We start from the raw sequence: 17464 nt of genomic DNA, 5'->3' as shown, positions 1-17464 counted from the left end.
ACGGCGTGACTTGGCGGCTGCTGCTGCAGGGCGCATGCGCAGCTAAGCAGGCGCATCTAGGTGATGCGCAGATGTGGCTTGTTATTGATAGCAATGGCATGGAAACTTAGTTAAGGTGCACCAGACATTTTACCTCACACTTTGGAGAGCTTCGGTCTTAACAAAGACAGCAAAGAAGCCATGACTATCGACGAAGGCATCATGCGTAACCTCTGTTCTAAAGTACATAGCCAGGCTGCGCCAGATCGTGTACAGTGAGCCATGGGACGTCCTGAATGCGCACTCGTGAGGAGGATGCTCTGCATGTCGAAACTGGCAGTGTCGGTCGACGTACAAGTGGCGATGGGCCCATGCTTCGCTGTGCCACGCTTTGCACAACTTAGTGACAATAAAACTTTTTAAATATAGAAAAAAAGTTTATAAAATTGTAGAACAAATAATTGGAAAAGAGAATATCTATGCTCTACGAACATCCCTGGCCATAGCCGTGTAGGAGTGATTTATTATTCAATGAGATCACTTCTACTTTTATTTTTTTTGCGCTGCTGATTCGAGATATCCTTACGTTGAATTCCTCCTGAGTTTGATGGGAAGACCCAGCAAAGGTTGTTTTTTCTCTGTGCCTGTTTTAGTTAAGCTTTACGGCAAGAAAAATTACCCTCAGGTACATTCAGCAGGCACTGGAAGGGGCACTGCCCGAGCTCTTTAACTTTTATGACTGATGACTATCGAAAAACGAGTTTGCACTTAAAAAAAAATGTGATATATGAAAGTGAAAACTTGGCAGATAATTCTGAAAGTTGTAATGTCTTATAACATTTCTCACTTCCGCAACTTCCGGATAATGATATTAAACGTAATTATTTGCAAAACTATGTAATTCACACGCAGCAGTAATTGGCTCCAGTTCCCATACACAATTAACAGCCAGCACCTGGAATCGACTCTTACAGATACCTCGGTTTCACTGTATCTAGCGTCTTGATCTGGTATACGCATATTCAAAACATCATCTTATGATCTAATAAAAATTTAGGCTTTTTAATACGTCACCTCAAGAGTGCTCCGAACCACGTAAGATTACTTGCCTACACACCCCTTGTACGACCTAAGTTAAATAATGCATACGCTATTCGGAATCCGCGTCAAGCATATCTCATCAACACAATATAATAAATTCAGAACCATGCAGCTCGCTTCATATATTATTCGTATTCATACGACATCAGCGTTACGCCACTAAAATCATTATCCAATTTTCCATCGCTCGCTGTGCGTCGGCGAATTTCTGCACTTTGTCTCTACCATAAATTTTTTCACAGTTCCCATCTGCATGAACCATGTTACATCAAACCCACAGCGCGTATGTTACTCAGGACAAGCCACCCACTGCAGGTTTCACTAATGAGTGCTCAAACATCAGCATATTCAGCACCAGTGTTTCTCCGCAAGGCAAAAGACTGGAACGACCTCCCTCCTGCTATTCTTGATATAACATGCCCATCTTTATTTGCACAATAAGCAGCTGACCATCTTCTGGCAAGTAGCCTCTGAGTATGATTTGTTTTTCAATAAAGTGTAAGTGTGTTAATTTATATGTGTGTTTTGTTACAATACGAAGAAATGCACAGAATTGTAACCGATGTATTACTTGATATATATCTGAACATGTTAATTCGACCCCTTATGGAAACCTCCCGGGGGTGTTTAGGGAAAATAGACCGACCGACCGACCGACCGACCGACCGACCGACCGACCGACCGACCGACCGACCGACCGACCGACCGACCGACCGACCGACCGACCGACCGACCGACCGACCGACCGACCGACCGACCGACCGACCGACCGACCGACCGACCGACCGACCGACCGACCGACACAATCGGTGTATATTGCATATACTAAAAAATGTAATGAACTGCCGTTCGACCAACTACCACCTTAATTAAGTTTCTGCACCAACAGACACCAACTGAACCTCTTAATCCTCTATTTCATGGCGTCCCTTAGGTAGCACATACCAATTAACATTTGTATTGCGGTGACCATAGACTCAGCTGAAAATGTCACACTGTTAAAGCAATTCGCATGGCTATGCTCACCTAACAAAACATTTATGGTGTCATACCTAAAGGGGTATGAAAATGAAGCGTAAAAGAGATTATACCCTGCACACTCACGTTCATCATGCTAAGAACAACAATTGCCATTTTTTTCTTGCACACTCTTTCGCACTGTAGAAGCATGAAAATATTATTTGGGCATATTTCGCGGTCTTGAAAAATTAAGCCCGTTATAACTTTCCTCAATTCATTTTCCCACAATGCACGTTCTTTGAGATCATGCAGGAAATGTCTGCTGTGCAAGATTGAAGTCGTGTAGGTCTCTTGAGTTGCTTACAGTACCTGGCAATTTTATTATATCTTTAGCGAGGGAACATGAAAAAGTTATGAGGTCGGACCAATTCAGGTCGATATTTGGCTTTTGAGATTTTTTCTGCTATCAACGCTATCAACCACAAGTCAGTGGTTGGTAATGCGGACATGGGAGTAGAGCAAGGCTAACTTAGGCGAACAGGGAAGCGTCTAAGCGCAAATATAGCGGAAAATTGTCAGCTGCCAGATGCAACGAGTGAAATGTTCAGTTATACCCGAACAGAGGAAACAGTTGTTTTGCTTCATTCCACACACCACCACTCTAAGAACACAATTAGTAATATTTTATTTTTCAACAGCAGCAGCCATATATGTGTATGGTGCCCATCATCGGCAAAATATGTACATTAGGTACATGCATTACTTCAGGCACAATAAAAAATTTAACAATGCTTTCATATGCTCTTAACTGTCTATTTGACAAAACAAGCTGAGAAAACAGCCTTTCAAATTAGTTACACAATTCACGAAATAGAGAGTAAAAAGCTTATTTGTTTCGCTGCCTAATATAGCCGGTTCTGAAGTGTACTTTTACTTCTTTATTATATGGATGCCAGTTAAGGAATGAACTGCAGAAGCCAGATAACGCGATATGTTTTTGTTAGTCAGTTAAATATACTTATAGTCAAGCTACATCGTGGTGGATTGTATTCTTACTTAACTTGCTATGGATGTCTTACTTGACAGCCTAGGCTCCTAGGCTGTCATTAAAGCATCGCTTAAAGCGGCCGGTCTAGATTTTTTAGCTGGATTACCGTGTAGTGTAACGCGCTTGTCAGGCTCGTAAAGAGTAGTGAGTCGGGATCAGACTGTAGACTACGGTTCTACGGATATAAACAAGTATTCTTCTTCGTTAGAGATTATTACGAGTAGTAGTAGTAGTAGTAGTAAAGAAATTTATGAAGACCGCTGACGGTTTTTTAAGTGGCAAAGGCTGTCAGGCCATGCCAGGTCGCCACCTCGTCAGCGCGTGTGATGGCCTGAAGCTGGGCGTCCTGGCTTGTGGCCGTGAGGATGTTACGGTGAAACGACAGCAATGGTCGAAACATGTGGCATCTTGCGAGCATGCGTGGCTCTTTTGAAGCGCCATTAGCTACACATGCGAAGGAGAACATAATGGTTTCCATAACGATGATGTTAATACCGAGCGTTCAGAGGCTGTGTAGCTGCCAGTAACGCAAGAAAACAAACCACACTGACTGCTCTGGTATCGCCGACTCTCCGCTTCCTTGTGTGCTTGGGTTCCTATTTTCTCCTAGCAGGGTGCAATGAAGAGAAACTGGTCTGATTCGCCGTTTGGCCACATAAAACCGATAGTTGAAGAATAAAAGGGTGAAGCTGCCCGCATAGCAACAATGTCTGGAGGAGTCGGTAGTGCGTTCGCGTTCAGAAGTGGTACTTTGCTGCAAAGAAGCGCACGCGCGCTTCTATTCAAGCGTTGAACTTCTACGCTGTGGTTTTCGGTCGCTATAATTTATCTCTGCTTCCTTCCGCGTGCTTGAGTAGGAACCACTGATGGGACGTAAACATCGCCACTGCATTTCTTTGAAACAAGGTGTCACTCAAGGATTTTTCATGGCTGTTGGCCAAATGTAAGTGAACAGAGCTATTCACCGCGATATCGGGCTATAGGTGGCAGCGCCGCCACCGAGGTAGTGTATACGTTCCCTGCCCGCGGCAAGTGATCATTTTATCAACTTTTTTCTCAGATTTTACATTTACTACAAACAACATCCCCTATACTTTCTGGCATTATTCTCGGCTAGTTCATCTTGCTATTGTTATATAATATAAAAATATAAGCGCTTACATTTCCACTTCTTTCCATCCTTGTTACGACTAAGGGGTCAACGTTGTTTTTGTTTCTTTTTTTTCTGTGCATTCAGCATCAGCCAATGGAATTCCTACGGCAACCATGGCTTTCCCCACAGAACAGCACATCCTTGGCGCCACAGTAGTAAGTACGATTTCCGCATGAAAACTAATAAAAAAAAGCGCACTGCAGGAAAACCCAAAAACGGAAAGACAATGGCGGGGACGCTGTTCTACGCGTTCCTCGGATTCTCGCTGTGGCATAACGAGCGCTTGCCAGCAAAGCAACGCGGGAGACGTGGCGTCGTTCTCGTCCCTGCGATCAGCTTTCTTTGTCTCGCGCCGGCCTCGGAATGGCTCCTTCTTTTTGGGTCGCCGTCATTTCACGGTCTGAGCGTCAGTGGTGTTTGTTTGGGCGAATGCAGGCAGCGTTAAGAGCTTTGCGAGGCACGGTTACGTCGTTGCTGCCGCATTTACGCCTTCTGCCTCGCGCCCGACCAATGGCTGCGAATACATGCTGCCTCTAGGCCTGTTACTTCATGTTCGGAAGATTAGTACTAAAACTCACGTAAAGGACGTTTCACATGACACAAAAAGTAGCGATTTTCAGTGCGTGAATTCGCTCGCTGCGAAAAAAAAAAGGCCGATTCGCTCACGCCGCAGCGGTCCGCGGCGAGCTTCCAACATGTTGGAAATTTTCGCTCTGGTCACAACGGCGGGAAAGATTTTTGGTCGGGACCCGTCGAAATAGCGTCGATGGTAGATGCTGTGTTTTTTAAAATTAATTGAGATTAAGAAGTGTTCTTAAACGTCGAAACACGTGGGCCCTTGTTACCGCTTAGAGAAACTTAATGATATAATCATGCGCAATTCATTACATTACGTTAAAAAAATTCGGCGGTGTCTGCCAGAAAGAAGAGTGACAAGAACTCGCCGCTACAGTCACAGAGCGAAAATCACGAACCGTTCGCGGTCCATGTGAAACGAAACCGCCATTAGCAGCGGTTGCGAACAGAACGATTTTTTTTCGCTGCAATCACGACATGTAAAACAGCCTTTAGGAAGACATCATGTATGCCTGGTATATATTTTTGGTACATTAACGGTAGACGGCGTGTTTAATTTAGCCTTCGTTTTGTATACAAAGACAAACACAGGCTCGGCGTGGGTCGAATCGGCCAAGTATTTTTCTGAGCCGCATGACCCCGTAAGTATAATGCTTCAGTCCACCAATTTAAATTGGGAGCAATGTTGCTAAATTGACTTTCTTAACTAATTGAAATATTTATATATATGAACGTTGATGAGCAAGAAATTCGGAGCACTTGTCTGAAGCACCGGAACATTTCATCGAAGCTAATACAACTACCTACCCCATGATATGGGTAATTAACAAAGATCACTTAATTAGCATTTACACTAGTATTATAAAGAAATATAATGAATGAAAGAGTTTTAATGTTTTTTCAGCAATGTCAGACTATTCTATTTATGCGAGGTATCTGACCCATATAAGTTTTTGCGAGCTTTTCTTTAGAGTGCACAAAATGAAAAGTCTACTTGGCGGAAGTTAGGGGTGACAATGAACCTTTCCATAAATCGCAGCGCCGGGCCTTTTTCTGGTGGATCGGCGCTGGGGCATTATGAGAGAGCGGAGTGCCAGTCAGGCAGAGCAGACAACGCTTTCTTGCTTTCCCCCGCATTCAATGCGCGCCTGATGGGTTTTGTCTGGCGTAGGGCGCTGTTGTTGGGAAGAAACGGCGCTTCAGAGCGCTCCGACTATGATGCACGCCAACTAGGTTGTGTTGTTCGTCCCAAATAGACAGAATCATCACTGACCATGCTGAAGAAGGACATTGGTGGACAAATCTGCTTGTTCTTTAATGTAATAACATTCGAAAGGCACCGCATGTTTCTTTCTTAGCTCGGTGCTGCTTCAGGAGTTGATTTTTTTTCGTGATGTTGCAGCTAAGTTTACCTTTTGTTAAGATATCTGTGTTCTTATTTAGTGTGATGATGGGGCTAGGGTTTTAAACCTTACGCATACCATGTGACTGCGCGTATTGATTAAGGGGAAATATGTCTTTATAAAAACTCACATCGCTCATTCAGCTAAGACAACTCCAAAGCGAAGAAGATCTTTTTCTTCTGTTGCGATTCTATCCCTCTTACGTGGCGGATGAGGGATGGGTAGAGCGCCAATGTAGCTTAGGTGAGAGCATGTGCTGGTGTGCTTGAGGGAGCTAGAAGCCCCTTTTCACCCTCTTGCCGACGCCCATGCCGGCCACGATACTCATCACTCTTCGAAAGCTTCCAGCACCTAGCGAACTTCTGCCTAATCGGAGACAGTGCAAAACTGATTTTTGCTATGACTCCGAGGTGATACCCCCTTTGACCAAGCTATAGGATGCCTTGCAATGACGTGAAGATGCAGGCGAAGTCATGTGACGTCTTAACGATGTGACAAACTTTGGTGATGTTTAACGTCATATATCATGCCATCATCACGCGATGATGAATTTTCGGATCGCTTGGCGCCACCAACGCAGAACGCCAATGGTCAAGTTTTGCGTTTGATGAGGCATTTAAGGTTCTCGGCTAACAGCACAAACATTTACCGTCGGTGGCTTCGTCTTTCCGTGGTGGCAGCGTTAACAAAAGCGATGCAAAAAATAATGCTTTGATGGCGTCATCATATGACGTCACCGTGACCACACAGATCCCCAGAATGTGCGAAATCATCATGGCGTCTCATCATGACGTCATCACACGATATTGTTTGCACTGCCTCTGTGATCAGCCCACCGATCACGGAGGCAGGACAATACCACTTTAGATGCAGAAAGCCTTCCGACTGGGGTGGGAAGGAACAATAAATGGACTGAGGAAGAAAAAGGTAGACGACTTTTACCCTAAAATAATATTGGTCAAATGCGTATCAAATAAATTGCAGAACGATGTCTTGAAGAGGGTCTTCGTGCTGTTGTTGCGCTGTTTTCCCCCTCAAGATAAGAAACCTTGCGAGTTTCTTCTTGCACTTCGTAGTGTTTAATTTGCTGTTTATTGCTTGGTTTTCTCAATGAGATAGGTTAGTTATTCGTAATAAACTAAGAGGGCTTACCTATTCTGGCTTCGAGCATCTCATTTTTGGTTCCCGGTGTCAAGGCAAAGAGCGCTACATTTCTTTTCATTGTTGTCCATATGAAAGTGACACTCACAGACAGCTTCTTTCACATTGCCAGCTGACGTAACCGCTGCTGTGGCTTTGCATAGCTTTCCCACACTGAATGAGGCTTCTGGTGTCGATTTTGAAGTCACAGTTTCACTAATAACAGCCCCACACAGCAGTACTTCATGGACGCTTTCTGACTTAAACATTCAGGTCTGAGATACTGAGTGCTTATTAGCATTATGAGAGAGATCATGTTGCAGAAGTTTCCCTTCTCCGTGACAATGCGATTTTGGCACCCGACCGCACTCACTCGATGTCCGCTCTATGTGCGTGTTGGTAGCCGGTTCTTACCACTCTCAGTTTCTAACACGCAGCATTTGAAACAGTCAATTAGTATTCTAATCCACACAACATAGTTTGGCTCAAACCCCTTTGTTATGGTAATGCGGTTTTGCCATTGTCATGCGCGAAATACCATAGTTCTGCGCATCACGTAAAACGGAAGGATATAATGAGCGTTATACAGAGTGTATTCAGAAATCTGCCCAATATTCTTTAAAGAATTGGAAAAAGGCGCTATTTGCTCGCTGTCTTCACAGTTGCTTTTTCTATAGGGGCAGGCATCTTAAGAAGGTTGAATGTAATTTTTAGAACGGTATTTAGGAAAGTTAATATAATAAACTTTTCATTAATGGCATTAGCCAGTTAAGTCACGTGGGAGAATTGAAGTCCTTTATGTGAACAACCGATTGCCGCTTTGAGAGTTTGCAAAAGTGGCTTCTAGTAATATGTGCGAAATAATGAAATTCTTCCCAAATCTGTGGCGAAACCGAAACGCGTAAGAGCGCAATTGAAATGAGGGAGCGTTGTTACATCAACCATCAACCAGCTTCATTCTCTGTGTGTGTGGGCTGTGCTCGCTATTTATTACATCACGCACGAAGCACATGGTTGACGAACGGGGAAAAACTGCACCTCTGTAACCATTGTTTTGAACAGTGACGTCATTCTAGTAGTCTGCTTGTTGCGCTATTCGGTCCGTTTGTTTTGGTTGCGCCGCAACATTTAGAATTTCGTTCATTCATAGTTATTACTAGAGGTCACTTTTCTGAAGTTTCAAAGCAGCAATAGGTTTTGCGCGTCAAAGACTTCAATTCTCCTATTTGACTTTACGGCCAAACACTACTAATAAAAAGTTGATTATTGTAACTCTTCTAATTAACGTTTCAAACCTTCTTAAAATGTCTGCCACTACAGAAAAAGCAATTGTGAAAACAGCGAGCAAATAGCGTCGTTTGATGATTTTTAAACAATATTGGACACATTTATTGAAACATCATGTATAGTACCCAAGATAATGTACGAATAATGAAGCTGTACAGTCATGTTCAGAATAAAACGAACGATGAAAGCTTCTGCTGTTTGGGAGTATGACCAACGTAGCGCAGGGGACTCATTGAGAGAGTGGTGTAAAGTTTCCCATGCAAAGGGCCTTCTCGCGAGTACGTGAGCATTTTGCCAGGCCATTAATAGTGAATGATACTTACTGTTCACTGGCTCCGTGTTGCTCTGGTTTGTGCTTCTTTCGTGAGGGAAGATTGAAGCCGGGTTATCACGTGCGACGTTCCTGCAACGGCGTGCCCGTAAGCTCGCGCACTGGAAGCGCGGTGAGCCAACGCTTCCGCGAGCAAACGACACTCAGCCGGTGCCCCGGCTTTTCACAACGCTTTGCTGTCGTCGTAACTGGCACGCGCGAATTTCTGGAAAGGTCCGCTGACCTTTGTGAGTTTCGCGCTACTTTAACCCTAGAACGAAAAAACAACGTTGCGGTATCACTGGTGTGCGGAATCTTGCACTTGAGCTCACCATATTTATCATTTGCTGCTCCTTCGGGCTGAGTTCCCGATGGCGCCATTTCTGTCTGCTGCCTCAATAACGGCCTTGCCGGGCTTCCATATAATATTTTGACAATCGGTTGCCCAAATAAATAAATTCAGTGTGGAAGACGAAAGAAAAAACACGGGGGTCATGCAGCAGTCATTAGCTTGATCGGAATGGTTTATTGCCGTGCTGTTTAAAGTTAGCTAAGTATGATGGACCGCTATAAAATAGCTTTGTTATTTACTGTCTGAAACAGGCATGCATGATATTTAAGAAATGAAAAAAAAAACAGAACAAAATTCATTGCAATTGTGGATTCGACAACGCCACTTAGACCTCAGAGCTGCATTAACCAGCTGCCCAAACAATGTGCATCGTACTTGCGATACTCTGGTAAGAAAATAAATCACGATATCCGCTGATAAACAGAATAAATGCGCAGCCTTAATTCTATAGTGTACTTAGCATAAAATTGAAAACAAAATACTATATTCCATACTCTTCCTTTAGCTGGAACTTCATGGCTATAGACAGAATACGTTGAGCAACCGAGCAGCAACTTTGCCCGGTGAAATATCTCTTGCTATCTTCGAAATTGGTTGATATGAACCGAAGAGCCTGGGAGCACCACAGCAGAGTCGAAATTTTCCTAGGACTTGAAAAAAAAAGGCAAGTCAGGTTTTTTTCTGACTTGCGACTGATTTTTGGGTTGATTATATATACTCTTTTTTATATTTAGCTCTTACTAAGAACGAATTAGTTCAGTCGTAAAGATAGCATGTGAGCTCAGTTCTTTTCTAACAGAGTAAGGCTGGCTAGACTTCAGCGTAATATTAACCGAAAAGTTGTAAGCTCAGATAAAAAAAAGGTAAACTTCAAGCACGACAGAACTGAGTTCCCTAGAGGAAGTCTGGCAAAGAAGCTCTTTCTAATTAAGTCGTCCAAACGTGGCTTATAATTGGCCGGTGACTTCATTTGCAACGTCTGGACTAGCTGCATGGTACGCCCTCCAGAGTGAGGACGCATCCAGATTTCATTAGGTAATGGCTTTTTCATTCGTGACATCAGCCACGTGTGCCGGTCATAAGACAAAAAGCAGCTCATAGAAAATTAGTCTTACAGTACTTCACCCTATTCAACAGATAAAGGACGATGGCGAATATTTTATAAAACTCTAGTCTTGACAGCCTTGTAAATACTTAATCTCGAAAGAATGACCAACTCTCAATCTCTTACGGCGAAGAACTGAGGTGAATGTACTTCGTGTTATCGGTCTCAAAAATGTAAAACAAGTTCTTATGGAATCTCTCTTTCTTTTAAAATTTTCCTAACGGCAAAATTGTAAACTTATGTGAATGAAAGAGCGTTAGATGATACCGTGCGTGTATGCGAAAGAAGAAAAAGCCACATCTATTAGAATGTGTCCAGATTAGTTCTGTACAAACTTTCTTTAAATGTAAAAAAAGAAGCGCATGTAAAAAAATGTGTGTGTACAGCAGATAAAGTGAAGAATGAATGTCGAAGCAGTAAAACAACAGAAAATTGTCTACGAGAGTGGGGAATTGGCATACTTTGTTTGCGAAGGCGAGTCTGGCCACAAAAGCCAATAACAGGTCCAAGCTCCATCGTTTCCTCCTGTGGGACCTCTCTTCTAGTTTTGTCACCAGCGGCGAGAAAGACTCTTGACAGACTCTCTTTGTCACTCGTTCAGGTGTTTTTCGGCAAGTCAATTCACCCTTGCTTTCCTCTTCGCTACGTACGTCGAGCTCCTTTATTTTGTTTTCGCCAGAGCCGCTCGTAGGGCAAAGTAAACAAATGTGTGGTTGGAGTGCCAAAATAGCGACCTAATAAAATTGGGGAACTGTGGCGGGACAGTCTTTGAGGTATTATAAAAAGGAAGCGGATACACAATGTTGACTCGAGGTGGGCTTTTAGGCAGCTGACACCTAGCATTTCAATGTTCTGAACGAGCGGACAGTGACCGAATTTTCAACATAGCTGCGAATCAGGCTATATCTTGTCATACATTTGAAATGTTTAATTACGCAGTTTTGAAAAAGAAAGCTTGAATTATGTTTGTTTTCTAGAGGCGCGATAATACTTTACAAAAAGAAAAGCGTGCATTTATTCGCCATGTAGGTCATAATAGAATAACATTTTGAGGATTATTCGTGAACATCTACTTTATTTCAATCTCACCGAAAACAAAGCTCAACGGACCCTAAAATTTTACCCCCCCCCCCCCCCCCTAGAATACTGTGTGTATATTTCTGAGGATTTGTCATTGGGCACATGATGCATTTTATTTGACATACCTTCAAATGGCTTAATGGCTTGTCACGTTTTTGGGGCCATCCAAACACTTTCTCCTTCACATTATAAACAAGTGCGTAGTGTCCCTAAAATTATAACTGGTGATATGCTACGTGCATGACCTGAAAACTGTCATCATCATGAGACCGCAGGGCTCGTTTTGTCCACATCTTCATATTGTGCTTTTCCCAGAACACGTGCCCCAGTCTGCTCATCGATGGATGCGATTACTCTGGTAAGCTAGATAACTAGGGCAGGAACCAAAAAAGATAAAGACAAAGAGACAGACAAAAGGAAAAAAAAAGCTTGAAATAGAAAGATAGGGGTGAGAGAAAAACCTAGAACGAGCATCGAAAGAAAAAGATAGGAAGGTAGAGGAAGAGAGTTATAGGAAGAAAGTCAAGAAAAAGAGCAAGATTTAGAAAAATGGTGCAAGAATTAACGAGAAAAAGAGATAGAAAAACGGATGCAAGAAGGAAATACCAAGCATAACCATGTATAGCATGGCAAGGGGTGTGAAAAGAAAGTGAGGAAAGGCAGAAGCGAAAGGTGCAGGGAAAAGAGGAGGGAAACTGAGGAAGCTCCGCTGCTTCTTGAGTTTTCGCGCCACTTTTCCGTAGCTGCCACAATTCTTTTCGTTCGCATGAGACGAAAATACAAGCCTATTGCTTTAAAACACTTCCACATTCAAAGGAAGTACATTTTTTCTCCCTCAAGCGCAGTCACGAAACACTTTAGGGAGTCGAGCTACAGATGTCTACGGACAGCTACGAAACACATCAACGCGTCACGTGTGTTGGAGGACACGGGAGCATTTTGTACGTTAGGGCAGCATGCCTTGAGGGAGGCGCTTGAGAGCAGCCTGCGGGCAGCACGCCATACGTGGCATCTTTCTCCGTGTTCACCTACATAAGTATGCATTGCATCGCTCGCTACTTGTTGGTATACGCAGAACAAATATCAAGGTACCGTCTCATAGCTCTGAGCTCATAATAATTGATTTCTGCATGGCTATTGGCTACAAAAGCACAAAGACTTGTGTGTGGTATTGTGGTAGGGCCAAAAGGTCGAAGAGCTAATTTGAAACAAGGCATGGGCTGAAATTTCAGCTAGTACTCATTGGCGGTACTTCTGCATATCTGAAACGTACGTAAAAAGAGAGAGAAAACCGCGAGGGATATAAGCAAAGGTCAACCAGGATTATAATATATAATTCACTTCCCTGCTGACACGCAGGTTGCGACTAGAGGGATAGAATCTCGGCCGCGGCGGCCTCTCTTTCTGTGGAGCCGAAAATGGTTGAAGCCCATGTACTTAGATTTAGGTGAATGTTAAGGAACCACGAGTGTTAAAATTTCTGGAGCCCTCCGTCGTTGTCGTTGTCATCATCATCATCATCATCATCATCATCATCATCATCATCATCATCATCATCACTACATCCACTGCAGGACACAGCCCTCTCCCACGTTCCGCCAGTCAACTCAGTCCTGTGCTTGCTGCTGCCATTTTTAACCGGCCAACTTCCTAATCTCGTCTGCCCACCTAACTTTCTGTCTCTCCCTAACCCGCTTACCTTCTTTGGGAATCCAGTCAGTCATACTTCATTACCAGTAGTTATCCTGCCTACGCGCTACACGCCCAGCCCATCTCCGTTTTTTCGTCTTGATTTGAGCTGTGATATCCTTAACCCCGGTTTGTTTCCTGATCCACTCTGCTCTATTCTTGTCTCTTAAGGCTACACCTATTATTTTCCTTTCTATTGCTCGCTGCTTCATCCTAAATTTAAGCTGAACCCTCTTTGTAAACCTCCAGGTTTCTGCTCCATAGTTGATAGCAATCTACCATTCATGATTTGAGAGTGCTTGCTGAATGTGCTCCACCCTATTCTTAATCTTCTAGTCGCTGCGATCTCACGGTTCGGCTCCGCGATCATTACTTGTACTAAGTAGACATAGCCTTTCACGGCTTCAAGTGCAATATGACTTATCTCGAAGCGCTGTTGTTTTCCGAGGTTGTTTTGTTGTGGATTACATTCGTTTTCACAGATTAAATTGAAGACCTACTTTTCTGCTCTTCTTGCCTAAATATGCAATCATGAGTGTAATTCATCCCCTGAGTTACTCAGCAATGCAATGTCATCGGCGAAGCGCAGGTTACTAAGGTACTTTTCAATAACTCCAATCTCTAACTTTTTCCAATCGAGGTATTTGAAAACGTCCTGTAACCACGTGGTAAATACCATTGGAAAATTGTATCTCTTTGTCTTGCACCCTTCTTAATCGGTATTTTGTCACATTCTGTATGGAGCACTATGGTGGTAGTTTATCAACTGTATATTTCTTCCAGGTTATTTATAGATGCTTCGTCGACGCGCTGATTCTACAGAGCCTGCGTGACGGCTGATATTTCTACTGAATCGAACACCTTGTCATAATCTATGAAGGCCTATGTATGGTGGTTGCTTGTATTCTGAATACCTGATGGGTAGTATGAATGTGGTCAATTGTTGAGTAGCCTGTTCGATATCCTGCTTGTTCCTTTGGTTGACTGAAGTTTAGTGTTGTCTAAATTCTGTTAGCAACTACCTTTGTAATTAGCTTGTATACGACGGAGAGCGAGCTGTTTGACGTGTAATTCTTCAAGTCTTTGTGATCTCCTTTCTTATGTATTAGGATGATTTTAGCATTATTCCAAGATTCTGGTACCCTTTCTGTCAGGAGACACTTCATAAACAGGGCGGGTAGTTTTTCTAACCCAATCTGTTCTCCGTCTTTCAGCAGATCTGATGGTACCTGATTATCACCAGCAGCTACAAGGCTTTTCTGACTTCTTCTGTCATTACTGGTGGGATGCCATCTTTGTTATGCTAGTTCTTACATTAGGGTCGTGGTCTTCCCGGCTACTGTAAAGATCTCTGTAAAACCCCTCCGCTATTTACCTATCCTATTCATTTTGGTAGTTACTTTGCCCCACTTTCTCTTCCAGCACTTAATACACCACAGTTTAAAGAATAATTAACAACCGCTCAGCGTTACTCGGTCTAATTGTTTGTTCAGTTTACTTGCCTCTGTAATCTCAATGGGTTGCAGGTGGCTTCATTTGCAAGCTCGCAGCTTTTCTTTGCAACATGTGTTGTTGGGAACAGGATTATATCTTGTATATCATCTTCGTGTGTACACATGAAAGTGTTAATAATAATATTTATGAAGAGGTTACGCTTGACTGTGCACAACAAATACATTTTGAAATAATGTTTCCCCGTTTCTCTTCTCAGCAAGGTCTGGTGTGATTTCAGTGCATGTGCCACGCAAATTTCGCTTACGAAGCGATGTCGCAGTACGGCAAGCAAAGAAATCTAGTTTTCTGCTATTATAGAGATAGATACTTAGTCGTGAAACAAGAAGGTTGAACCGTTATGCGCCGGTCGGATGATCACTCTAGGTTCACTTTACGCATGCACTCGCCTATATTTGCCAGACATCGATATGGGACCCACGGGTTACCTCATGCAATAGAGAAGGCACTTGTTGGGATTCCTGTCGGTGATATCGAGAATTATCTTCACAGCGCAGCAGCGAACATTGAGCCAAGCCGCTAGCGAGTGGCCGTTGCTCCGATGGTGACACTAATAGTGTGATACAAGGTGGTCATGATGTTTGCGTAGCCCTCAGCACTGGTGTCACATTGATCTAGCACCACTCGCGTGTATATGGGTTTGTACGCGAGCAAGAACAAATGCCTCAACGTGCACCCTGGCGAGTGCTTTGCACGACTGGTACTCATTATTATCTATGCGAGAACAGGAGGTTAGCGAGCGAGAGTGGTTGTATGATATCAATGTCACGTTCCGGAGTAGAATTCCACTTTCCGCAATATATTTGTCCATGCTTGTGCTACTTGATGATTAAGGATTGATTTGTGGGGTTTACCATCTGAAAACCACCACATGATCATGAGAGACGCCGTAGTGGAGGGCTCGGGAAATTTCGGCTACCTGGGCTTCTTAACGTGCGCCCAGATCTGAGCAAACGGGCCTACAACATTTCCGCCTCCATCGGAAATTCAGACGCCGCAGATGGATTTTGTTCCCGCGACCTGCAGGTCAGCAAACGAGTACCTTAAACACTAGACCACCGCGGCGGGGCGCGCTTGTGCTACGTAAGTCCCCAGAATTTTCCATTTCATTGTTAGGTAGCGACAATCTTTAAAACGCCACCAATCATTCTAATTGAGTAACCCCCTTTCTCATTAGCCTTGTTCTTGCAAACACTTTCGTTGTTCCTGAAAAAACATTGGGGGATGCGTTGCCCGCCCGCTAATGACGGGGGATAAGCGGAGGAAGAAATAAACGTCATGTTCGCACATTGTTCTTCGAAAGGTGCTTGGCCAATTCACCTAAACGTTCGTGGCTTTGTAAAACTTTCAAATTAGGAATAATATGGCAGCAGACGCCTGATGCACGTGAAGGATGGTTGAGAGAGGAGGTGTTTGTAGCTACTCAGGCTAAAGAGAAAAATCTAGAAACATCATGTGCAGCCAGTGAAACATTTGAGCACATGTGTAACTTGGTTAGGGATATGTAGTGAAATACTGAGTGGAATGAGGATGATGCTTCCCATTCGTAACTGTGAGGCAGGGGTTGGGGCGAAAGAGAAGTATCTAATTTTAACATATGGTCCGTCCTGGTGATCTAGCAGTTGCGGTATTCGGTTGCTGACCCGAAAGCCACGGCTAGATCCCGACCTTGTTGGTCAAATTTCGATGGAAGGGAAACGGTAGTGGCCCGTGTAGTGTCTGACTTCAACGCACGTTAAACAACAAAAGATGATGCAACTTCCCTATACTACAGTGCGTCGCATAAACAGTTCGTAGTTTCGGTGAACTGTTTATATAGTAGTAGTACCAGTACCTGGCAGAAGGCAGTGCCCTCTAATGTCTATTTATTCGCACATTAATATTTACCTATAGTTCACGATTTCTTATCTGTAGTTCATGATTACTCTTTCTGAGCTAATGATGTGGAATGCAACAACTCGTGCCATACGCGTCAAATATTGCTCACGAACAGGACATATTGTTTTCGTAGTTAACGCTCTTGACTTTTCACTTGAGGAAGAACAGTAATCTTCGATTAAGTCGATACAGGTAAGCCCCTGTGCAGCTTTGACATTGTAAATCCCACCACCAGATTGAAGTGGCAGTGAGCTGAAGATAATTGCTCGACTGCTAATCGGGAGATCGTGGTACCTAGTAACATTCGTGGCAGCCGAATTGAAACGGAGGTAGGAACTGGGGACGCAGGTGCATAGATTTAGGTGCATTATAAAGAACCCTATGTGTTCGCTTTCGGAGCCCTGCACTTCGGCGTCTCTCATAATTATCTCATATTAGCATTGTATCTTCAAATCCTCTTGTTGTCATTATATATCTAAAATTGTCAGTCAGTGGACGAGAAATATCTGCATTGTCAATGTTCTTTCCTTTGAGTTCAAAAAAAAAAAAAAAGCAGGAAGAGGAATACGGAAGCTCGCAATAAGAAATTCGTAAAGAGGAAACATGTCAAAGCCAATGTTTCAACATGTGTGTAATACGTGTGTATTATACTAGAATAATTTTTGCTTGCGTAATTAAATCTATGTTTTGTATTAGGAAAAAGAAAAGCATTTACCTATCATTTTCTTTCAAAACTCTTTAGTATACCTATCACCACTCTCACACGCCATTTTGTCCCATATTGAAAATAGCAAGAGTAACTATAAAGCACTTCGACGTTGTGGTATTAAACTTTCCACATTGTGTACAGCATTGTGTACAGCAACTACATCAGCTTTTCTAGTAAAAATG

The 17464-nt window shown here is 43.2% G+C and overlaps 1 protein-coding gene across 1 annotated transcript in view; it reads left to right on the top strand.

Moving 5' to 3' along the window:
• LOC142814099 (uncharacterized) overlaps nt 1–17464 on the top strand; it is a 210692-nt gene that overhangs the window by 93815 nt on the left and 99413 nt on the right. The window contains exon 4 of the mRNA XM_075892038.1: nt 4326–4396. Within this exon, the coding sequence (XP_075748153.1) occupies nt 4326–4396 (71 nt within the window). The remainder of the gene's footprint in view (nt 1–4325; nt 4397–17464) is intronic.

Source organism: Rhipicephalus microplus, chromosome 4 (assembly GCF_043290135.1).
Source record: "Rhipicephalus microplus isolate Deutch F79 chromosome 4, USDA_Rmic, whole genome shotgun sequence".
NCBI classification, from domain to species: Eukaryota; Metazoa; Arthropoda; class Arachnida; order Ixodida; family Ixodidae; genus Rhipicephalus; species Rhipicephalus microplus.
The sequence above is the reverse complement of the archived record's forward strand: the minus strand, read 5'-3'. Positions and strand labels throughout refer to the sequence as shown.